Source organism: Mytilus trossulus, chromosome 9 (genome assembly GCF_036588685.1).
Source record: "Mytilus trossulus isolate FHL-02 chromosome 9, PNRI_Mtr1.1.1.hap1, whole genome shotgun sequence".
Classification (NCBI taxonomy): Eukaryota; Metazoa; Mollusca; class Bivalvia; order Mytilida; family Mytilidae; genus Mytilus; species Mytilus trossulus.
Genome location: NC_086381.1, coordinates 55,338,779 through 55,365,205, shown reverse-complemented (window position 1 = coordinate 55,365,205; position 26,427 = coordinate 55,338,779). Strand labels below are relative to the sequence as shown.

Below are 26,427 nucleotides of genomic sequence, written 5' to 3'. Positions count from 1 at the left end.
AAAAATCTTAATACAAGAGTAGATTCAGCATATTTTACAGCTATTTTTCTTATGCATGTAGTTTAAAGGTTGGTTGGCTTGCTTGCTTTGTTTGTTAAAATGTTTGTTTAAGCATCCAGAGGAAAAGATTAATCCGATCATTTGTGTAAAGGATATCAGACAACAAGAGACTCCAAGTGATGACAAAAGCTCATTGTTGTTTACTGAAAATTCACAAAATAATATCAAGATCAGAATAATGTTCCTGCATACAAAGTTTTGTCATTATAAGGGATACAGAAGATTATTATACACCAAACACAAAACAGAAAACGTTTCACTATCATGGGGGTCATACGACAATTTCAACGTCATGGTGACCTTACTTTCAAAAATTGGTATATGATACACCCCAATCCCATGTAGTATCAGCATCACAGAATTGGACGGTCTACCTAAGTTCTATGGTACAAATAAACTGACTTTTGGATATGACACATCCTTGAAGCCCATGATGCAACTCCATACCAAGTTGGGTTAACGTAAGTTGAATAGTATAAAAGCAACGTGACCGTGACAGACAGACATATATTACTATATTAGATGACTCTTAAATTGGTGTAAGCTGTTCATCTATAGAAAAGACATAATGATCCAATATAATATCCACCGAATCTGTGACTTTTATGTGGGACCATAATCAGTTCTTTGAATAGTTATTTCCAACATAGAAACAAAGTTATTATTGGTTGCTTCTATTGCAGAAACAAATCATGTCCATCGATTTGCCTCAAATTCTGATATTAGATTAAAATTATAACATAAACATACGTATATCCAAATACAACCAGTCTGAAAAAAAACCCCAGTAAACAATGTAGGTACTCGAGACTATATATATCAAAATTTCGTGTAGACATAATCTTTCAATCAGTTAATTAAGGTCTGGAGCTGGTATGTCAGTAACTGCTAGTAGTCTGTTGTTATTTATGTAGTATTGTCATTTTGTTTATTATCTTTAGCCTCATATTCCGACATCGGAATATGACTTCTCTTAAACTGAGCTTTACTATGTGTATCGTTGTGCGTTTGTTTTTCTAAATTGGCTAGAGGTATAGGGGTGGGTTGAGATCTCAAAAAACATGTTTAACCCCGCCGCAATTTTGCACCTGTCCCAAGTCAGGAGCCTCTGGCCTTTGCTAGTCTGGTATGATTTAAAATTTTACTTTCGTGTGTATATTTTTGAGAAAAGTATGACGTCCATTATCTCTGAACTAGTATGCATATTTGTATAGAGGCCAGCTGAAGGACGGCATTATGTGCGGGAGTTTCTCGCTACATTGAAGACCTATAAGGGGACTCCGGTCTGCTCTATGTTCAAGTTGTTGTCGCTTTAACTCATTCCCCCATTGCATTCTCAATTTTATTTAGTCTTGATGTCATCGTATTAACTATCGAGATGACCTCCAAAGACTGCCGAAGGTCACATATCCGGGATAAACATAAGCATGATTAGGAAACGATTTCATGCAATTGGATTTTTCCAGGTTTGTTTGCTTTCATGTTTTAGGTTAAACACATATTTAAGTTAAATTTCGTTTTTACCTGTGTAAAAATGTTTCCTTCCAATTGCTGACCACGACTAATTCCTGAATAATCAATCCTTATAGCTATTGGGTTAAGTTACAGGTCACATTAATACAGATTTAATGAGGTCAAATTATTCTCTTGCAAATAAATGATTCACCAGCGATATATCAAATTTGGCAGCTAAAAGCGAATTATTATTTCATTATTTTACTTTTATTAAACATTTTAAACCAAACAAAATAATATTCATTTTTTTGTATATATCTCATAGCCAATACCCCTTTAAGAGCAATACCTCCTGAAGAATTCATTTGATGAATTTGGTGCAATAGATAGTTTTTCCAAGCTTTTTTGCTCCTTTCAGATTTTCTATTATTTACATTATTCAAATCTGCCCTGATGAAACCAGGGACCAAATGAGGGGAATAGATGACATGATCGTATTGTCAATTAGGCTAAAAAGAAATTGAAAATACCATGGAGAAATTATTACTTATATTAAAAGTAAAGTAAATTTACAATGCAAATACCATGGCAAAAACGAAAATCAGATCTGTATACCTACATCTCTTATACTTAAATAACATTTTATAAGAGTCATACCAAATGGAAATATACCAATTTTTCCATGTTGACTAACTTGCTTAAAGATTTTTTTTATGTATGGCCTTTTGTAGCCAAATACAACTAGAGGCTCTCAAGAGCCTGTTTCGCTCACCTATTACTGTATTTACTGATGTTCGCCATCTTGGTTGGTAGGCTGGGTCATTAGACACTTTTTTTCAAATAGATACCCTAGTATTATGAATGTGGCCAAGTAGTTTAAGAAAAGAAGATTTTTTTACAAGTTACAAAAATGACGAAAAGTTGTTCAATATTGACTATAAAGGGCAATAACTCCTTAAGGGTCCTCTAACAATTTTAATCATGCTGACTTATTTGTAGATCTTACTTTGCTGAACATTATTGCTGTTTACAGTTTATCTCTATCTATAATAGTATTCAAGATAACCAAAAACTGCAAAATTTCCTAAAAATTACCAATTTTAGGGCAGCAACCCAACAACAGGTTGCCAGATTCATCTGAAAATTTGTGAGGGGATAGATCTTATTGTGATGGACATTTGAATCTAGAAAGATTTGCACCAAATGTCTTAGTTTCAAAGATATAAAGCAAAAACTGCATTTTACCAATGCGTTCTAATTTTAGCCATGTCACCATTTTGTTTAGAAGGCGGGGTCATCAGACACATTTTTTAAACTATAAACCACAATGATAATTGTGGATAAGTGTGGTTTAATTTGGCCAAGTAGTTTTAGAGAAGAAGATTTTTAGACAAGTTACAAAAAATGACAAAAAGTTGTTAAAAATTGACTATAAAGGGCAATAACTCCTTAAGGGGTTGACTGACAATTTTGGTCATGTTGAATCATTTGTAGGTCTTACTTTGCTGAACATTATTGCTGTTTACAGTTTATGTCTATCTATAATAGTATTCAATATAATAACCAAAAACGGCAAAATTTCCTAAAAATTACCAATTTTAGGGCAGCAACCCAACAACAGGTCAGGTGAGCTAAAAATGTGTGGCGGGACCCGGTCAACCAACCAAGATGGCCACCAAAGCTAAAAATAGAACATAGGGGTAAAATTCAGTTTTTGGCTTATAACTCAAAAACTAAAACATTTAAAGCAAATCTGACAAGAAGTAAAATTTTTCATCAGGTCAAAATCTATCTGCCAGGAAATTTTCAGATGAATCAGACAACTCATTGTTGGGCTGCTGCCCCTTAACAGGTAATTTTAAGGAAATTTTGCTGTTTTTGGTTATTATCTTGAATATTATTATAGATAGAGATAAACTGTAAAACAGCTATAATGTTCAGCAAAGTAAGATTTACAAATAAGTCAACATGACCGAAAAGGAGTTGTTGACCTTTATAGTCAATTTTTAACATTTTTTTTTAAATCTTAGAAATCTTTTACAAAAATCTTCTCCTCTGATACTATGTTGCCAAATTAAACCAAAATTGGCTACAATCATCATTTGGGTATCTAGTCTAAAAAAATGTGTGGCGGGACCCCGTCAACCAACCAAGATGGCTGCCAAAGCTAAAAATAGAACATAGGGGTAAAATTCAGTTTTTGGCTTATAACTCAAAAACTAAAACATTTAAAGCAAATCTGACAAGAAGTAAAATTTTTCATCAGGTCAAAATCTATCTGCCAGGAAATTTTCAGATGAATCAGACAACTCGTTGTTGGGCTGCTGCCCCTGAACAGGTAATTTTAAGGAAATTTTGCTGTTTTTGGTTATTATCTTGAATATTATTATAGAGATAAACTGTAAAAAACAATAAATATTGGCAAAGTAAGATCTACAAATAAGTCAACATGACCGAAAAGGAGTTGTTGACCTTTATAGTCAATTTTTAACATTTTTTTTTAAATCTTAGAAATCTTTTACAAAAATCTTCTCCTCTGATACTACGTTGCCAAATTAAACCAAAATTGGCTACAATCATCATTTGGGTATCTAGTCTAAAAAAATGTGTGGCGGGACCCCGTCAACCAACCAAGATGGCTGCCAAAGCTAAAAATAGAACATAGGGGTAAAATTCAGTTTTTGGCTTATAACTCAAAAACCAAAGCATTTAAAGCAAATCTGACAAGAAGTAAAATTTTTCATCAGGTCAAAATCTATCTGCCAGGAAATTTTCAGATGAATCAGACAACTCGTTGTTGGGCTGCTGCCCTAAAATTGGTAATTTTTAGGAAATTTTGCAGTTTTTGGTTATCTTGAATACTATTATAGATAGAGATAAACTGTAAACAGCAATAATGTTCAGCAAAGTAAGATCTACAAATAAGTCAGACCGAAATTGTCAGTTGACCCCTTTAGGAGTTATTGCCCTTTATAGTCATGTTTAACCATTTTTTGGTAAATCTTAGTAATCTTTTACAAAAATCTTCTCCTCTGAAACTACTGGGCCAAATTAATTATAGATACGAGATAATTGTAAGCAGCTAGAATGTTCAGTAAATTAATATGTACAAACACATCACCATCACCAAAACACAATTTTATCATGAATCCATCTGAGTCCTTTGTTTAATATTCACATAGACCAAGGTGAGCGACACAGGCTCTTTAGAGCCTCTAGTTAAATTAGATAAGACCGTTGGTTTTCCCGTTTGAATGGTTTTACACTAGTTATTTTGGGGCCCGTTATAGCTTGTTGTTCAGTGTAAGCCAAGGCTCTGTGTTGAAGGCCGTACATTGACCTATAATGGTCTACTTTTATAAATTGTTATTTGGATAGTTGTTTCATTGGCACTCACACGGTCACACCACATCTTCCTATATCCATTTAAAGATATTTTGAGAAACATAAGAGTTGCTTGGCAATTAGTTTCATTAACTTTCATCCATACTTGCCTTTGGAACTAATAGCTTTGTAAAATTAACAAAATCAAAAGAATCAGAATCATGAGTAAAGGTCATCAACAAATGTTTTATAATTATGTTTTTTTTCTCATTTTGGAAGGCTGTGTGGTGACCTATAATTGTCTATATCCAAATCATTTGAACACTGAGGATAAAGAGTTGCCTCATTGGTGATCCTACCACATCTACTTATTTCTATATAAATGGCAAAATTCATAAAATCAACTACCAGTAAATATGACTTTTATATTAAATCACAGTTACACATAATCATTCATTTACATTTCATGATTTCTTTATTTTAAAATCAAGACATAATTTCAAAAAGAAATATCACAATAAATAAAACAATATTACACCAATTATCCACTAGACAAAAAAAAAAGAGCACAGAAATGAAAGCAAATATCAGAGGCCCCTCATGGGGGGGGGGTCCTAGTAATCACATAATCACAATTTTTTTGCCAATATAATCACATAATCATTAAATATTTGCTTATCTTTAGTAATCAAATAATCATACACTAAAAATACAGTCCTAGGTAATCAAATAATCATGAAATATTTGGCTTAATAATCAAATAATCATTAAAAAAACGGCCAAGTAATCACATAATCAAAAACCCCATGAGGGCCCTCATATCAGTACCCTGCCTAGCATAAGATATACACATCATCTGTCTAAACACCATAACACCCTAGCTGGGTCTAACAAGATTAATACTGTATTTATACCATACAAACTACAGATTAAAAATATAAATCAATGCAATTTATTTCAAAGGTAATTAACATATATCTGTAAAGAATTAAGACTCTATACTTTACTTAGAGTCACATATTTCTTCTAAGTTTTAGACTCCATAATGCTTCACTTGTGAAATCTAAAACTTGAAATTACCTTGTAAGAGAAGAAATAATATTTGCATCTTGTTTAATATTGACATTATACTTAAGTTGATCAAAAACATTGAAACAAACTACTGCACTGAAGAAAACATACATGGACTACTGCAGCTTAATATCATCATATTTGTGTAAAGTAAATTATCCAAAAAAGAAAAAATCCTGTTCAATTCAAAGGAGAAGAAAATTCTTGTATTGCTCTATTTTTTATTTGTCCTGTATTTTTTTTCTTTTTCTGAATTATTTTGAAATAGCAAACTTTGTTTGATATCAGGTTAAGGGAATAGTAAAACTGGTCGAGACTATAATTTCCAGGGATTTTCATACAAATCAACCATTTTGGAAGCCATGTTTTGAAGAGAATTTACTATCACTGTGCATATTTTAGAATCCCAAACCTAGCAACTATGTAATATTATCATATTACTATAAACTTCTCAACATATGAGAATTAAAAAATATATTTCATTCCAAACGTCTAATTGGATGAATTTGAATGGTGATTTTTGGTCAAATTTCAAACAACTCTGAACACATCACAAAATACTGGGAAAAAATTAACAACAAAATATCAATTTTCATTCCAACTTCATATTAAATGGGAAGAAAAGGTGAATTTTTGTCAGATTTTTGTTAAAACAACAATGGACAATGAATTTGTTATTTGAATTTCATGCAATTATCAAAATGAGATCATTCTTTTCGCTGAAACAGCTTCCTTGTAAGAAGATGAATAAGTATTTGTATGAAGCTTAGTGAGAAGATCTTTCTTTATCTTCTCTTTCTTGATCTTCTTTTCGCACCTAAAAACATAATATACCAACAAGATATATCTTGTTAAAATAAACCTGAAGTAGATTTTGAGCTGAAACTTCTTATGAAGAAATCCTGTCAGTGAACAATATGAGGGCAAGATGAATTGAGGAAAAGGACCTGCTTCCCAATGAATTTACACCATCTCACTCAGTGATATATTTAAGCAATGAATATTTTACTAAATTTATGCAAATAAAAACCAATTCACATTGTTTCCCTAATTATATTTAAATAGGGAACTGTGTCATAAAGAATATGGAGTATTAAGTAGCTTTGAAACAAACACCTACTGCAACAGAATGGCCATCCAATTACAAAAAGCAAAAGTTTTATCATACAAACATGAATAGAGATGTGAGGTATACTTTTTTGCCACATTTCATAATGATGCCCATTTACCATCACACTAGCATAACAAAAGGAACAAACAAGACTTTTAGGATATTAATTTTCACAGTTGTCAAAATAATAATAGTTTTAACTTTGAATTCCATTTATTTAAAATGCTTTAAGGAGTAAATTGTGAAAAAACCCATAAATGATGTTACAGTCACATGACAAAATTATGTCAGTGAGCTGATAGACAAATAGCTTTCTGCCAATTAGAAGATGTGTTTAATCCAAAATTAAATGATTTGTTTTCAATCAGTAGATAAAATGCAAATATATGTTTATATATATTTTGTTTTTAACACTGCATGGCATCTTTGACACCTAATATAATTAAATATTCAGGCGAAAAATAAAACCTTTAAGACTTTATGGATAAAGCTTAAATAGACAGAGCCACAATTGTGCATTTGACAATATCATTAAATATCATTTAAAACGCATGATGATGTATGAAAAAAAACCTAATGTGTTGCATTGATCAGCTTGTATAAACCTGAGCTTTTCTTTAAACAATAGGATAATTATATTCAACATATGTGAAATAAGAATGCTGAAAATCGACTGAGAAAAAACCATATTACTCGCTGAAAATTTTCGTAAGTAAAGAAAATTTGAGAAAATAGTGACGAGCAAGAATAACTGAAATCATGATTAAATATATGTTCTTTTCAATAGGAATACATGATGGATAAGTTTATTTTGATGTCATCAAGATATAAAATACATGTATCATCAGTTTTACAAAATTTTCAATTACATATCGTAAAATATATCACAAAAGAAACAAAATTTAACAGAAAAACAGAAAACATCAAAATTAACAACGATGACTGGTAACAAAATATATACTCTTAGATAAAAACAATAAAATGCTGTCACAATATATGCATACATTTTTAATGAGACATATTCAAAATTTTGATTTTAACTTAATCAATATTTTTCAAGAGACCATGTACCAAATCAAAGTACAGTGTACTGTAATATCTGAAATTTCCCCCCAAAAATAAAATTTGTGCTTTAAATTTGATGTCATTGTTTTGAATGCACCCTCCTCCTTTTACAGTTCTTTAACATAATATTTTCAAAGAAAAATGTCACAGAAAAGACGAAATATTGTTTATTATTCATAACACAAACTACATACATGTATTGTTTTTCCTAGTCACAGCATGACTTTCAACACAGAACAAAAGCCAACACCTTACTGAAAGTCAACACAAGCCCTAACAATGGTTTATGTGCAATCCTTTGCTGCATGTGTACAATGCTTATGCTCCATATATATTATAGAAAACACACAGATACATGTAAAATATTCAAATCACAAGACTATACCCTCTACCGATTCTCTATGCAATCATTTATAAAAATTGCCCAGCAACATTTGCATCTCTCAATATATTTTAATTGATGCATCTCAAATACATATCTGTACAAAACCTTTTTGTAAATTCATACACTTTAAAGTATCTGCTTTAAACTATAATATAAAGTAATATTTCTGCTTTTACTGTTGCTCAACACTTCAGAAATTATTCCTTGCTGTTTCAAATTAAAATCTAATTTAGTCAGTATGAAGGCATGGAGATAAGGTTTTTGGGTTTTGCATTAGGAGGAAAAGATTTTCCCAAAAACAAAATAACCATTAACTCACTGTAAATTTCCTTAATGTGTCATGATCACTATGAAAACCAAATACCCCCAAAATCTGCTATTGTTTGTATTAAAATTTACATGTCACATATGTTAATGAGTCAAAACTTGTTTTTGTTTTTGTTTATATAAATGATGGTTCAATGAAACTTTGTTTACATTTTTACAAATAAGTATACTGGTTTTTAAAACCAGGCTTTGTGGTCAGAAAAATTTGTAAGTATGATTATTGTACTCACAACTACAAATTCAACTAATCAAAATATTGGATTTGGTGTTTCAAGCATGTGGGAGTTCTGGATAAGTTTTATGACTGTAGGCTTTAAGTGCCAAAGAGTTCAATATAAAAATCCAAATGGTGTCTTATACTAATTGAATGAATTTAAAGTTAAAAAATAAAATAATATCAATTTAAATAATTGTAACGTAACCACACAAACTTCAAAATTATGGCACATTATTATTCTAAAATAATATAGACTGCATAAACAAGGGCAAATGATTATAATATACAACTGTACAGCAGTTTAGCATGAAATAAACATATTTAAAGCATGTAGCAATAAGTTAAAGCATAAAATATGTGGCTGAAGCTTAGCAAATTGGAATGAAAAAGGAAAAGCATAAATTTATGGCCTACTAATCAAAATGTAAATCAATAAGTTACAAGCAAAACCAACCTGGCTCAAGCTTAGCAATTCTTAAATGAAAAGGAAATTAGGGTATGCTGAACAACATCTTTTGATTGTGTTAAAAAGAAATATATCTGTGAAATTGTTGTTTCAAAATGATGTTTGGTTTTTAAATATCCACTAATTTACTTTTAAATTTTACTTTCATAATAATCTTGCAACACTTTTTTTTTTTTTTTTTTATTAAAATTCAGTTTATATGCTTATATACTGCAACTTACAACACAATTTTCTTTTTCAAATATTCTATTAATGATCTTTTTTATAGTGAGACCATCATGGTCTTTGCAATACTGTAAATTCAGAAATTATTGCATGCATTTATTATTGCGATTTTGTCATTTGAGACTTCAATGTGATTTTAATTTTTTAGGATAAAAACCTGGCAAAAATTTTTGAATTTACAGTATATATTCTTTTTCAAGTAACTTTTACAAACTTGAATTAAAAAACTTTTGCGTTAAAACAATAACCACAAAATATTAAAACCTGTTTTTTGCATATAAAGAAAAATTAAAATAGACAGAATACTTGAAATATTTCAAAAAAAACATTTTTAACCATAAGTAAAATGGCCTAGGTCTTTGACATGAAAAGATTTTACAAAATAACAAAGTGAAATGGATTTTCATATGAAGCCATACTTCCATCAAGGAAAGAAACAAAAATAGCATAATTTACAATTATTCATATGTAAAGGAATAGCAATATCTTGTTTATCATAAATATTTATAAAAATATCTCTGCAACTAAATTTTTCTGAAGTAATTAATACATGTTTTGGACAATGAATTCCTAAAGCACACAACTGATTATTTATGAATAATGTCATGACTACACAATCTTTAACCCATGTTTTTTTTTTTTAAATATTTCTACAGATATGCTTGGCACGAACTTAAGAATAAGGGATGTGTTTGCTTGTGTTTGAGCATGACTCTTTGATATTATTTTGCAAGTGCTTGCAAAAATTAATGTAAAACAGACTTTTAGTCTTTTTCATTTTTGAAAGATAGTTCTCTCATTGGCAATCATACAACATCGCCTTATCTTCATTTAAAAAATAAGGGTATGCAGCATTAACAGACTGTAAACACACATTTGTCAGTCTCAATCAAAAATCATCTAAAGTTTAGAAACTAAAAAGACATTGCTGAATTTGGAAGGGAGGAAAGATTTTCTAGCAGAGTGCAGAGAAATGGCCCACCTGCTTTAATGATTACATTTTATGCTGAAAGTCTTCAAGGTTTACTACAGGTATCCCAAAACCCTATAAACATTATTAATGATCCATGAAAAATAGGTCAATGTCATAGAAACCCTATCCAACAGAAATGTTCACCTTACAATCATTATATACACCAAATGTAGTTGACCTATAACTTCTAATATCATGAAAACTAACTATGACCAACCAACCATGAACATGAGGTCGAGGTCAGTCCATGAACATGAGGTCGAGGTCAGTTGACCATGTCAAACAGACATATACATCTTACAAACATACACAGTAAATTTGATCTATTTCTTATAGCTCTCTTAAACCAGACCTCATCACGAAACCTAATACTGATCAACGATCAATAAAAATGAGGTCAAGGAAAGATGAACAGTCAGATTGACATCAATGACATGTACACCTTACAATCATTTCATATAACTAATGTAATTGACCTCTTGTAAAAGTATCTGAACAATGTCAAGGTCAGATGAACACTCAGAAAAAGATAACAATATACAACCATTCTATAAACCAAATATAGTTGTACCTATAGTATCTATGAAAAAGACCTTATTACAAAATAAATCACTTATCGACCACGAAAAGAGGTAAAGGTTAGATGATCCCCGTCAGACTGACATGAAGACCTGTTACTGATATACAGTGGTTCTTTCAGAAAAAATACCTATAGCAAACTTAACATTAAGCATATGCATTGAATTAAATATAGATTATACGACTTTCCTACCAACTGACATATAAACAATCAATACCATTGCAGCTGAATTAGCATTCCTTTATCTAACATTCTGCAACGACAAAAATTATATGCTTTGCCAACTTTCATAAAAAAATATTAATTGTGGACTCTTTACTTAATGTACTGGTTTAACCAAATAACACTAACTAAAATTTGAGAGAATGTAAAATATTGCTGATTTCCTAAACAATGTGGATTAAGCATTCATACCAATAAAACATCTCTTAAAATAAATAATATATGATAGACAAAATGTTGAGCAATAAGCAGCGGGTACAATTCATGATGCCTTTCCGTTCTTTGGAGATGAAGTGATATCAAAACAATAAATTCCCAAGAATTGACAAATCTGTTGGCACACTGATGAGGAGTATCTTATTAAATCTTGTGTTACATATATCTGAAAACAGAAAAAAATGTATGATTAATATCAAGTTTTTTTTTATTCAAACATTATTTAATATTTACAGATGTGAAAGTGCCTAATACTATAATTTAAATAACAAGAATGTGTCCATAGTACATGCATGTCCCATTTGCACTATCATTTCCTGGGATTGATGGCTGAACAAAAGTTGAACGGATAAATGAACACATGCTGAGACAGAAAAACATAATAGGCAATATAGGAAAGGTGTAGGGACATAAGAAGTCTCTAAACACATTAACTCCAAATGAAGCTTTCGTTAGTAGAAGCCATTTTAACTATGTGTATCAGTGAGAAAATTAAAATGTAAAAGCATAAAACATGGTATAATAAAAACATGGTATGTATACCATGTTTTTATACTTTTAACGGAAAACATAATACCCTAGGTGTGGTAAAAATAAATATGTATTTTCGTTATAATTACACCTTATGTAAGAATCCTGGATTTTGATTGGTTGTTGCCAGTGTATTTTTCACCAATTTACTGTTAATGAATATCGTCCATCTTTAACGCCGACGGGGTATTTGCCAAAAGTATTTGCCTTTTTTACCCTCTCTGCCGTGGTATTTGACAAAAAATACTCTATCCGAATGGACGTTTGTCACATCACAATCATCAATGCGTTTTTAAACATTAACATTCGGTGTAATTAAACAGATATAACATGTTCTTGAGGGGTATTTGAGAAAAATATTAGTCTTGAGAATGAATCTCCCTGGCCTTACTGCTCGTGAAATTTAATATTCTCTTGACTGGTATTTTTCACAAATACCCCTCCTTAACATCTGTTTATAATTCCACCTTTATGTAATAATGCTGTATTTTGATTGGATGAGAGACATGGTATTTTTCACCAATTTCTATGTATTGAGATTTTCTTTTCTCTGCTCAGAAAGTTTTGTGTTAGTAAATCACTTGTTTAACAAATTGTAAAACTACATTCAAAAAAATAATTTTGTTTCATGTTATATATATTTGAAATAAAAAGTTTGCTTTAATTCTTGATTAAACATTTGGTTGAATAAAATGCTTGCACAAACCAGTCTGATTCATAGATTAGAATGTTGGTTTTCTTGTTTGAATTTGTTTACACTAGTCATTTGTAATGCTCTTTTTAGTGTGAGACAAGGCTTTGTGTTGAAGGCCATACTTTGACTTATAAGTGTCAACTTTTTAAACATTGTGACTTGTAATTAGACTTGTCTCATTGGCACTTGTACCACATCCTCTAATCTATATTCACAAAGGAAAATAGAAATACTCACAAACATAAGCCATAAAACCAAATATTCATTTAATATGCAGTTGAAATATTGATTAAGAAACAACATTCCAGGACCCAATAATGCTGTGTCAAATAAATCCATTTCACTTTTTGTCATCTGTGCTACCTACAAAAAAAGTTCAAAAATTACTCAATCTTCAAGTCTGAAAAATTATTTATTGTACTTCAATTACATAGTGACATAAAGCATTTGTAAAGTAAAGTGGCAGATATATAACTACTATTTGACAGAAAATATGACTATATGTTTTACATATTTGTTCATTCTTCCTCTTAAAATTGACATTTTTTAAGCTTGTAACTTCTATCAAAATACAGCCTGATAAGTTCAGATTATTTGAAAGAAAAAGGTGCCAATGTTAAAGTTATGAAAAATCTAAAGAGAATAATTTCCTGCCAAATTTTAAATAAATTGCTTTGCTGAGCGCAGCCTGAAACGACCACAGAGGTTGAACCCTGAACAGCTGGGGCAAATTTGGACACAATATTCAAGCTTGATAGTGCCTGAATTTGGATTGTGATCATTTTTTTTTACATAGTATGGGTTTGTGACACAAAATAAATGTCAAGATCTTACAAATATATTGCACAATACCGTGCAATTAAAGATTCTTCTTGAAATTTTTCAAAAATTAGAAATTTAAAATATTTTGTTTCACTCCTTACAAAAATAAGAACCCCTCCAAACTTTTTTAATCCCCCCTGTGAGAAATTACCCCCATACTCAATCCCAGCCTTTCCTTTGTAATATGGAACCTTGTAGTACAATTTCAGAGAGATCCATACTCTAAAACAATTTAGTGTCTGGAAACTAGAAAAATGCTTGTTTTTTGCCCTTTTGGGCCCCTTATTCCTGCATAAATTGGCCAATTACCCCAAACTCAATCCCAGCCTTCTTTTTGTGATTTAGAATCTTGTGGTATAATGTCAGAGTGATCCATACACTTATACACAAGTTATTGGCCAGAAACTACAAAAATACTTGTTTTTGGCCCCTATTTGGTCCTTAATTCCAAAACTGTTGGCACCATAACCCCCAAAATGAATCAAAACCGTCTACTTGTTGTATTAAACATTGTTGTTTAATTTCAGAGCAATTGAAATACTTATACACAAATTTTTGTCCCTGAAAGTAGAAAAATGCTTATTTTGGGCCCCTTTTAGGCCCCTTATTCCTAAATGGTTGGAACCATCATCCCAAAAAATCAATCCCAACCTTCCCTTTGTGGTATTGAACCATCTTATTTAATTTCATAGAGATCCACTCACTTAAAAAAAAGTTTAGTCCAGAAACCAAAAGTGTCTTCAGAAGTCGACATCATACCATTTTACGATCCCAAAATAATTTTTGCAGTCGTATAAAAAGGCTTATATCTCAAAATTAAAGACAGAGCCCATTCATTTTTTCTGTCTTATAAATTTTTAAATTTTTTTTTTTATACTTTATAAGAATCTTTAAAAACTTCGTATTTTGAAACAGAGACACAAACATCCTTGAGTTTAAAAAATGTGATAAGAAAAATTACAGATCAACTGACCCAAGACATGTAAGCAAAGAAACTTATGATAATTATAGATAATCGATTGTCATCTGAACCAGAAAAGCAATCGAGTTGAGATGACCAATGTTAGTCTGTTTATTGCTATTTTAGCTATGACTAAGGCCACATTTTAAAGAATGTCTGTTTCCCCTCCCCCAGGTCTACCCTTTGTAAACAGACCAGGAAGGCAGTTTTTCTTTTTTTTTTTACTGGATGTGATTGTCATTGCATGGTCACATGAATGGTTTGATTTGTCTATTCCAGGCCACTTATCAGTTGTTTGTGCTTAATTTGAGTGTATTTATTTAGATTATCAATCCTTCTGCTTTAAAGCACTTTAAAAAAATGGAAACAAATTATTTTCAGGAAAAAAATAATTTTGATTTTTTTGGGGAAAATAACTTTTTGACCAGGGGGCTTATTTTTGACCCGGGTGGGGGGAGGGGAAACAAACATATTTTTAATTTTGGCCTAAGATGTTTATTTCATTGACAATGGCACATGCTCCCATTAATAGTTTCTAGGAATAATTTTTCATATCCCTCTACTGTGCTGAAAAAGGAAATTATAAGTCAGTAAGATCAAAGAAATATTTCATAAAATAGCGATAAATCTGTATACTTACGACTAACTTGTTTGTTATTTTAGCAGCTACTAATCCAAAACAGAGAAGAAAGAAACATGGATGATTTTCATATATTTGTGTTTCTGACTTCTGTGATATTATTACACCTAGTGCTAGAACTAACACTATAGGTAGTCCTGGAAATATAGTGCTTGTTCCCTGAAAAAGTAAAATGATTTGTATAATTATTATGTTATAAATGGAATGTTATCTGTAAATATTTGAAAAGACCATAATAAAGAAGGAATCATACAAATGTTCAGTGAAGCATGACAATGTAGCAAATCATCTGATTGTAACATGTATACTTGAAATGGTGTTGACTATGCGGGGACAGGACGTTTGTTTTTTTTACCTGTAAAATGTTAGGTCATTTGCACTTTAGGTTTTAATTCACCTGTAATAAAGTGATAGGACATTTGTGCTTTTTACCTATGTATAAGTGAACCTAGATGTTCCAAATTTGCAGACTACCTGACAGAAAATTATGTGACGATTGAAACATCATTTCCAGCCATCATACAGTAGACTTAGCGTACGACAAATGGTCATGAATCCTTCCGTGCCCACTATAATGAAGTTTTATTTGACTCATCCTGCTATTTTCATCTTTTTTAAGAGTATCATTGAACAACAGTCGGTATATTATATTTAAGATTTGTTATTGGTAAACATTTTTTCATTGTTGAGACTCCAATCTTCTTTGATTCATAATGTTTTCTAAAATAAATATTATCAATGTTAATAAAGAACTGTTGAAACATACATAGGACATAGGGAAAATACTTCAAAATTTCATATAAAGGTGGGGGTCAAACATAAGTCCAGGTCGTACAATAAAATTGTAAGGAAAATTCTCAAATTTATTCTACAAGTGGTTTCACCATTTTTAAAGCACCTTTTCTGAGTGCAGTGTATGTTAACAGCGTTAAAAACAGCATACAACTTTGACTTACAGCTATTGTTGATTTATTTTTACCACTTCCTCCCTGCATAATGACGGAAAAATTTGATCCGAACTGTACAATCTGTGGCAAAATACTTAATAAAATTACTGCTTTTCTTAATGTCATTCCTATAATGGGAATCTGAAAAATACAGAAAACAGTATTAAACGGTAAAATCTGACAGCTTTCATTATCTGGAGCAAGTAGAATCTGTCCAAGCAAACATCACTCAAAAAAATAATAATAAATCCTGTTCACAGACAATAATAATAAAGCCTGTTCACAGACAATAATAATAAAACCTGTTCACAGAAAATAAAATAATAATAAAGCCTGTTCACAGAAAATAAAATAGTAAAAAAGCCTGTTCACAGAAAATAAAATAATAATATAGCCTGTTCACAGAAAATAAAATAATAATAAAGCCTGTTCACAGAAAATAAAATAATAATAAAGCCTGTTCACAGAAAATAAAAAATAATAAAGCCAGTTCACAGAAAATAAAATAATAATATAGCCTGTTCACAGAAAATAAAATAATAATAAAGCCTGTTCACAGAAAATAAAATAATAATAAAGCCTGTTCACAGAAAATAAAATAATAATAAAGCCTGTTCACAGAAAATAAAATAATAATAAAGCCAGTTCACAGAAAATAAAATAAATTTGTCAAATTTCTAAACCACATTTGCCTGATTATCAGATTCAGGACTGATTTAGACTTACAAATGAACATTATCTGCAATTATATTGTATGAATAAATTTTTTTTTTTTAGATTGTCTTATCGGGACCTTTCATAGCTGACTTATGCGGTTTGTTGAAGGCCGTACGGTGACCTATAATTGTTTATGTTTGTGTCATTTTGGTTTTTTGTGGATAGCTGTCTCATTGGCAATCATACCACATCTTCTTTTTTTATATAAACTTACAGGAACAACACAAAGGGTACAAATTGTGGAGCAGGATCACCCAGGAATATTTTTGTTAGGTTTGTTTTTCTAAGTTTTGATTTTCTATGTTATATGGTTTATGTTTTATATACTGTTGTTTGTCTATTGGTTTTTTCTCATGAGTTTGTCAGTCTATCTCTGACTAAAGTGTTTGAATTTCCATTGAGTATCTTCTGCTTCACTTTTTCAGATCAACTTGCAGATCTATTAAAAAGATGACGTGGCAGCGTGGTATAATTGCCAATGAGACAACTATCCACAAAAGAGACCAAAATGAAAAATACAGTATAAGAAATAGATCATTAATCATGATAATAGAATAAGTAGACAGCTCTCTCACAAGCAAAAAAACCTAACTGTAAAATATAAGGGTACGTCTATTTTGGTTTCCCTTATAATCTAGTATATTTTGGTTACATTTTGTTGTCAAAATGTCATTACAGCAACAGTGAATTAACACAATTACTGTCACCCTTTTCTTATATATATACATCATATTAAAACAAATTAACAAATTTGAAAAAACAAATATTTTAAAAACATTTACATTAGGATTTTTACATAATATCTTATTTGTGTATTTGATGATTTTTGATTTTTTTCCATTGCTTATGTACTTATGTAAACACACTGATAATTATTTACAAATACATTACAAATTTCTTGCCGTTTACAACAACTACCATTAACCTATATATATTTGCAACCTTACCGTTAGATCCCACAATGTTGATCCAAATATAAAATTTGTTAAATAAACAGCTATAATCATTAACTGGGATTCTGTAACATCAAACCTGAAATAAAGAAAGAAAAACATTTCATAAATTTAAAACTGAAAATGAATAAAACTTTCCAATAAAAATGAGTTAAACATGCTTAACAAAAATAATTATAGCAGCCTACACTGCTGGCATAGTTAGCCATTGGTCCTGTCATGCCTGTGCTCAAAACTAGCTACGGTAAAATTTTATTCTGACTAGACAATATTTGCCAAACTTTGTAACAACGCATAAAAAATGTTAAAATATTAGTGTTTGAACAATTAGTTGGAAAACACTTGGTGCAGACTGGATAGTAAGAATCTGATATAAAACAACTTTCCACAAAATAGAATTAAAGGTTCTAGAAGACAGCAACAAGTGACAGTTGGTATCGTATAAAAGCATCATCATGAAATATTCACACTTAACATTTCCTGGTTAGAACCACCTTCCTTCAGCAGGAGACCTTAGCAGTATTACTTATAAAAATCTCAAAGTCCAAACACCTTGCTATAAGCAGGGTTCTAACTCTATGTAATATAAACAGTCAAATCTCAATCTTTCAAAAACATGTTTTAAGTCTATAAGTATTTTTGTCATTCCTATTTAAAATCTGCTTTGTTCCATGTATTTGCAATGAGTTGAAATCAGTTGAATTAAAATCTTGATTAACTCAACTATTTTATAATAATCAAAGCCCACTCAAAGAAAAAAGATCATTAAATAAACCAAAAAATGCAAAGTTCAAAGTTGTAAGAAAATTTAGAAAAAAAGATTTTTTTTAATAGTTACACCTTATGTAAGAATCCTGGGTTTTGATTGGTTGATAGCCAGTGTATTTTTCACCAATTTACTGTTATCAAATGAATATCGTTCATTTTTTAACACCGCCAAGGATATGCCTTTTTTACCCTCTCTGTTGTGGTATTTGCCAAATAATACTCTATCCGTTATGTTGCTTGTAATGTCAAGATCATCATTGTGTTTTTGAAAGTTAATATTCTGTGTATTTAAACCTTACGCATTGCAAAATTTGACATTTTCTCGACTGGTATTTTTTGCAAATACCCCTCCTTAACATGATATATCTGTTTAAAAATATACCAACTCAGATTTTAAATCTGGTAATTTTGTTGACAATAGAAATGAATTTTCTCAAATAAACCCAGGTAAACCAATTTGTTAGTATAACAGTCTTCAGTTTTCATTATTGTGTTTTGTATGTGTTTGTCGTCTTCAAGTCTTTTTTGTTTTTTGCCATGGCGTTGTTAGTTTATTTTCAACTTATGAGTTTGAAAGTTACTTTGGTATCATTCACCTTTATCTTAAAAATGCCATGTTAATCTTAGTTGTTTGATGGATGAGCATTTGATCATTATATTTGTAAAATACTTTTAACCTGGGATTATTAAAGAACAGAATACCCATACTTACTGTCCAAATCTAAGTGTTCCTGTTACATATGTCTGCCAGTGGGCCATATAAAATAAAAATATAGCTGCAAATAATTCATACATCATCCAGTCTAAATCTTTTCCCATGTTTAATGCCACTACAGTTGCCAAGCCTACAAAGACTGAAAAAGAAAAAAAACACATTACAATAAAGTAACCAGTAACACTAATACAATCATGATTCATATAGCTTCATGCAGATTGCAAAATATATATCTTAAAATATAGTAACAGTGTTACAGGTTAGTTGTTTTTTTGAAACTTTACAACATCTTTTTTTTTTTATTAATATTGTATTTATCAACGTTTATATTGTGTAATTGATCCAACTTATTCATTCAGTGTAGGTTTACTTGTTTTTGTTCAAATATCTATTAGATCGAGTTACACCTTTTCGATTGATATTTTATAGACGTGTGGTTTTTTTTTTAAATGTACTTCCATCTCAGGTTAGGGTGGAGGTTGGTGTCTGTTGTTCAGTAGTGGTAGTTTGTTGGTGTGGTTAATTTCTTGTTTATTTAAATATATAAGACCATTGGTTTTTCTGTGTGAATTGTTTTACACTAGTCACTTAGGGGTCATTTATCATAGTTAAATGTTTTGAGTGAGCCATTAAGTCTGTGTTAAAGGCTGTACTTTGACTTCTGATTGTTTGCTTTATATACATTGTAAATTGAATGGAGAGTTGTCTCATGCATACCACATCTTTTAAAAAAAACCAGTATTTATATTTACATTTTCCATTCTCAATTTTATTTACAGTTGTTAATTTTTGTTACATATCTTATGTGACAAATGGACATAATGGTTTTTTTTATTACTTTTTGCTAAGCTTCATGCAGCCTGTGCAAAATAAATCTTAAAATATACCTTTTTATTGTCTGAAAAAAAGGAGAGAATTTCTAAAACGTTTTTTATTCATGTTTGACCATCAAATTTTCAAAAATGGAATGAACAGTAATATCAACATAATGAACATAGCAACTAAGAACTAACAAACACTTTTTTATTCTTAATATATGTTCAAGTTAATAATCAACACACAAAAGCTTTCCAATTGTTTAATTCTAATATTGGCAATTTATAGAAGAACTGAAAATAACTCATTTCAATATCATTTATAGATTACATAGAACATTGACATTCAAAAACATCTGTACAAATTTTGGAAGTGAAACCAGGAATTTTTTTATCATAGCCTAAGGCTCTTACATATTTATTTGTAAACATTAAGTCTTATGACAATTACACATAGATAATAAGTCCCTTCCTGTCTTACGTACATCCTCGTGTCCACTTGAAACTATGTACACCAAAGGACAAAAATATTACATTTACTATGTACTTCTTGTTACCTAACATGTATTATTAAAAGCAATAAACTTAAATCTGACCCTTTTTACTATATATATTACATGTATAAAAGGGTTCAACAGGTGTATCAGATTACATATAGATCAATTTAAGTGTTAAATCCACTTTTTGATTTGAAGGGTCAATTAAATTTGTTGAATTTGTTCATTATTATTAAAGTAATTGAGTCTTATTTAAATTTAAAACTAGATTTAGCTTTAATTGATGTTGCTGAAACACTACATTCTTTATCATCAATTTAAAAAATGTAAAGCATTTTATATATGATATATATCATAAATGTTGTATACATGGCACATCCAAGTAAACAGGAAATTTTAAGATACCATCTTATTTCTAGTAATTATAGTATCACATCTAATATACAATGAATCTATAACCAAATCATTTCAGATAGCATCATATTCATGTGAAATAATATCACATTACCCGGACTAGCATGACTAGGGCTTGGAATATATATTATAAGATAAATGCATAGTTGTTTTTGATACTGACTTTTCTGATATCAGCAAGAATATCAAGCGATCCCATAAAGGTAATTAAGCTGGCATGCAAGTAGCTGCGGTATCGTAGCTCTTTAGGTCCTTTTGTTATTTTTTTACTATTTGCGTCCTTTTGTTATTTTTTGACTATCTATGGTCCGCAAATAGTCAAAAAATAACAAAAGGACCTAAAGAGCTACGATACCGCAGCTAGCATGCAAGCTGATAAAGTCAGCTTCAAAAACAAGAGCCATTTGTCTTTTTATAAGCATGATAAGCGATTTGTCTTAACAAATATTTTTGGTTGAGACTATGATTTCTATCCTAACCAGCTCATATATATTCAGGTATATACAACATGTACAATGTACAATAAAGTTGATTATCTACCCCGGTATCTCCATTTTCAGTTTTCAAATTACACAATATACATGATATAATTTCCCTTCTTTTCATAGTAATCATTTTAATATATATTAACTTTATTTCCTTCTTATCGAAAATTTGCATGTATTCTGTGTGGCCTTTTGCAAGTTTTATCCATTAGTTTATGTAGTTACTGATGACAATCATGATGTAAATGACATTTAAGACCTGATAACATCACTCAGCAATTTTGTACAAATTTCAATTTAAGGTCAGCATCTGTTACACAGCTATCATATTTATATTGATTTGTTTACATAAAATGGACTTGTAAATATCATTTGAGCATTGACCTTCAAAAAGCTGATTTTGGTTTTCTTACAAAAAGAACATATTCCTTGTAGCTTACATTGTTAGAAACACTTATGGCATGAGAGAGAACAGGACGAAATAATTTGTCACCAGCCTGGAAGTCAGCACTTCTTTGTTGACCTGAATTTACCATTGATGTAGTAATAATTATAAATAAACTGTTTACAATTATAAAACTTTGAATTTTTGAAATACTTTTAAAGGATTTTCTACCACAGGAATATATAGATCACCTTAAATTTTCTACAACAGAAAAGATTACCTTAGCTGTGTTTTGCAAAACTTTTAGGAATATTTTCAACTTCATTTTTTATTTTACAATGTACCTTTAAGACTTTTTTATTCGAGCATCACTAATGAGTCTTACGTAGATGATATAAGGCAGCAACCATTTGATTTTCGGGGGGGGGGGGGGGGGCTATGGATTTTTTTTGGGAAAAAAAGTTTGTTTCCAGTTTTAGGAGAAAAAAATTAATTTGTTTTTGACCCTGAGAAAAATAAATTGTTTGTTTCACCCTCAGCTGCCACTATATGTAATGCTAAAATTGAAAGAAAAAAACTGTTTTCGACTTGTCGCCTAAAAAATAGATTGTCTTTCGCTGGAGCCGAAAAAAAAGTATCTGCCTAAGCATCTGGCATACAAAATATCAATCCTCAGGTATCTATGAGGATTTAATCCAAATTACAGAGACAGAAATATGACTAGAGCAAATTTCTTTTGTTGTTATTGTATAAACATATACATGTATGCTGAGGATTCACTATTATTCATGGAGTTCCAGTTTTTATGGAATTCTTGAAAACTGAGAGCTTAACAAATTATATATTTTATATTTTTAAGCTAGTATGTAATCTTTGCAAGAAGTATTAGGCAATTTAAATTCTTATAATTGATAATCAGCACTACTTTCATTAGATAATTGCTAGTTTATTCTGCAAAATGACAATCACAAAAAGGCTTGATGAATTTTATCAAAATAGTGCAGGAATATAGGCAATTTTTACTATCTGGTAAATGATATCACAAAGGCCTTCATAACTTATAAATTGATAAACTTTTCAAGTGAAGAACATAATTGAGAGTGGTCTATTGTCATAATATTTTACCTGTAGAAACTGAGTCACAACCATGATCAAAGAGTTCACCAAGAGGTGAGCTTGTGTTTGTTCTCCTTGCTTGCTTTCCGTCAATAGCATCTAAGGACTGGTATAAAAATAAACCTATTGCACAAAGCAAGTAAACAAATCTTGGAGCCTGTAAAAAGATTGTGTAAAATATGTTGTTAATTCAAAATACATGTAAACACAAGACCATTCAGTTAAAATATTTCAATTATGTCTTGCCTTTGAAATCTTTCATGAGCTTTTTATTGGCTTTGGCTTTGCTCATTGTTTAAGGTCTTTTTTCTTTTAATGTCCAGCCTCGTTAGAAGGGGTATTTTATTTCAGGTCTGTGTATGTGTCCAAATGTAAGTCTTATCAGTTTTGCCATCCAATTGACATGATTTAAGGTCAAACTTTTCATTACCATACATGTAGTAGTATTTGAAGCAAAAATAAATTATATATATAATGATGGCATTCTTGTTAGTACATTGTAGTGCAAAAACATTTATCTTTTGATCTCAAAATTTAATGGGAACATGTGTGATGTCAAACTATGATGCAAAAAAAGTGATCGTTCAAACCAGGGAAATAGGAAAAACATGAAAAATAAAAATATATCTTTGAGTCAATGATGAACCTTTTCATGTGAAGTTGTGTCACGACATTTGACTTTTGTAGTGGAAAATTTTCCCATGGGGTTTGTGTTGTTGTTGTACCCCTATTTGTGACATTTTGTTCACGCATGGTTGTCAATATAATGGAATTTGATGGGACTGTCATACAAGTTAAGAGGTTTAGTGCTATAAAACCAGGTTCAATCCACCATTTACTACATTTGAAAATGCCTGTACCAAGTCAGGAATATGACAGTTGTTGTCTATTTGTTTGATGTTTTTTATTATTTGATTTTGCAATTTGATAAGGGAGTCTTTCCGTTTTGAATTTTCCTCGCAGTTCAGTATTTTTATGATTATACTTTTCATGTATGTCACAAGCTTGTGTTATTATGTCACAGATTGCTCATCCTGAAAATGCATGGAATATTTGATACTTGACTTTAAATAACTAACAATCAATCCTTAAGCAAAAAAGGTATTTAAACTTTTCGGTATTTAGCTAAATTTTGCCACTGAATAACCTTAGATCGTCTCTAAATAACCCTCTGACGTCAAGCAACAATCACTCTTAAATAGTGACTTCAAATGTTCTGAATTGTGATGTCAAAGTTTACAGGAACTTGTGAGATTTTACGTAATGCCTATGTCGAACAAATTTGCTGTGTAAATATGTCTATTGACCTGGGGTCAATAACTCATTAAAAAAAAAATATCAAAGATTGGAGTATACTTTATACTAGTCAAAATATTTTTATGTCTTCGGAGGCTATTTTTATCTTTTGCTTTGACGCTTTCCTGCGACAGTTGATGTAATGTGTCAAAGACAAAGAAAAGAAATATAATTATAACCTTTCAAGATGCATAATTATTTAGCCTAACTTAAAACTTGATCTGGATTCCTGTTTTGTGTTTGAATGGAAAATTATAATAAATCATTTACAAATGTAACAAATATTAATAATTAAGATATCAACAAATATTGCTAAAGGAAAGTGAAACCGGAAGTCATATATCAGATGACAACATGACTTGGGGCAGTTCTCAAAGATTTCTTCAAGGTGGACAATCAATGTATTATAGCAATATTAACAACTTCTGTTATATGAAATAATATGAATATGAAATAAAAACCCAGGCATAAACAGTTCACACAAAGAAATGTTTAATATCTCTTTCGTTACTCGTATGATTTTATCGTTACATTTGTTTGAGTATTTTGAAACCGCCCCTTTTTAATTTTGGTAATAACTTCGATTTTACTTACCTCCGATTTCCCATCTGGACTGTACATGAACAACAGCGTAGATGTGGCAATGTTAAGTATCAATCCAACAACTGTCAACGTGTTTGGTGCCCAGGTTGTTGGAATTTGTTCTACGAGCCATCGCCAGAAGATCTGCATGTACGGTTCCACTAAGGACGTTCCAGTGGCACTATACTTGTGCTCTTTCAACTTTTTCAGCTGTGTCGGTGTTAAACTTTCCATATTTTATATCTGTGGGCCACTAGTAATAACTGTCTTTATCAGATTAACGTTAAAGCTGGTTATAAACACATTGAAACAACGGTTCAAAGTACTTTCGGTAAACAAAAAAGTTCACTTCCGGTGACGCATGCTTACAAAATAAAAGTGCCCCTGTACCCAAACGTACTGCTATACATCATACATGTATATGTAAAGCAAAATTATATACGGGTGAAATTTGATCCGGAGGAAAAAATGTCACAGTAGTTGTTGTTATTTTTTAACCGGAGGAAAATATTTCCCTGGGATATTTTTTCCTTTGCCGTGAAATTCTATCTGGGTAGTTCACTTATTGAATAGTTATTAGAAAAAACGACGTATCCTTTACAAATACTATGAAATAATAATAGTGTATTTGAATTAAACCTATTTTGTAAAAAAAAATGTATTATAATGGGAATTATTTCACAATTATCATTGAAAAAAAAATCCTGAAAAAAATCTAGTAAATATCATTCGTTTAAAAAGAAAATTATCATTAAACATAAGAAAGAAAACCAGAAATAATTTCAAAGATTAATTTGTAATTGTGAAATAATATCATGATTAAATAAGGTAAGTGAAATACATGTAAAAGTGAGTTGTTTTCAGATCTCAGTACAAATATAAATTAAAACGTAAAGGTAGAAATATAGTTGCATGATCTTGCATTACTACTGTTAACAGTAATGGAAGAATTTGATTATGATAATATTTTTAATATTTAAATAGTCTGGAGACAAAGATGTTGTTGTTGATTATATGGAAATCAGATAAATTATAGCATAACAATATATTGGAACAAAAGCAATTTTAACAGCTGGATAGTATACTTACCTGTGAAATGTTATATGTCTTATTAAAAAATCATGTTGTAAGTCATCTTGTTATATAAATGAATATATATAAAAAATATGATTCAAGGAAAAATTTCACTATGAAAAAGATTCAGGAATATATTATATTACATTGTAATATCTTTAAGATATAAATTGCTCATAATTACCTCCCTTTGATAAATTATGCAAATTTGTTTTACCTTTGTGAAACATTTTATAATTAATGTCAGGTATATATTGATTGCGGGTAAGTTACATACTAGTTAGTGGGACTATATTTCACAAGGTTCTGTGAAATATG

General features: G+C 30.3%; 1 protein-coding gene across 1 annotated transcript; it reads right to left on the bottom strand.

Moving 5' to 3' along the window:
- Positions 1–7,811: 7,811 nt before the first annotated feature.
- On the bottom strand, positions 7,812–25,389 carry LOC134683138 (cholinephosphotransferase 1-like). Its single transcript, XM_063542253.1, has 8 exons — positions 25,048–25,389; positions 23,167–23,314; positions 19,443–19,584; positions 17,957–18,041; positions 16,302–16,433; positions 15,346–15,504; positions 13,160–13,285; positions 7,812–11,863 (listed from the first exon to the last, which is right to left on the bottom strand). The coding sequence occupies exons 1-8, from the start codon at positions 25,267–25,269 to the stop codon at positions 11,744–11,746; spliced, it is 1,134 nt and encodes a 377-aa protein (XP_063398323.1). The 5' UTR covers positions 25,270–25,389; the 3' UTR covers positions 7,812–11,743.
- Between the last annotated feature and the right edge of the window lie 1,038 nt (positions 25,390–26,427).

Excerpts from the sequence above, each read along its gene's own strand:
- LOC134683138 (XM_063542253.1), bottom strand. The coding sequence starts at position 25,269 with ATGGAAAGTTTAACACCGACACAGCTGAAAAAGTTGAAAGAGCACAAG. Across the intron at positions 18,042-19,442 it reads GGAACACTTAGATTTGGACA|GTTTGATGTTACAGAATCCC; the intron begins GTAAGTATGGGT and ends TCTTTATTTCAG. Across the intron at positions 13,286-15,345 it reads AAATAACAAACAAGTTAGTC|GTAGCACAGATGACAAAAAG; the intron begins GTAAGTATACAG and ends CTTTTTTTGTAG.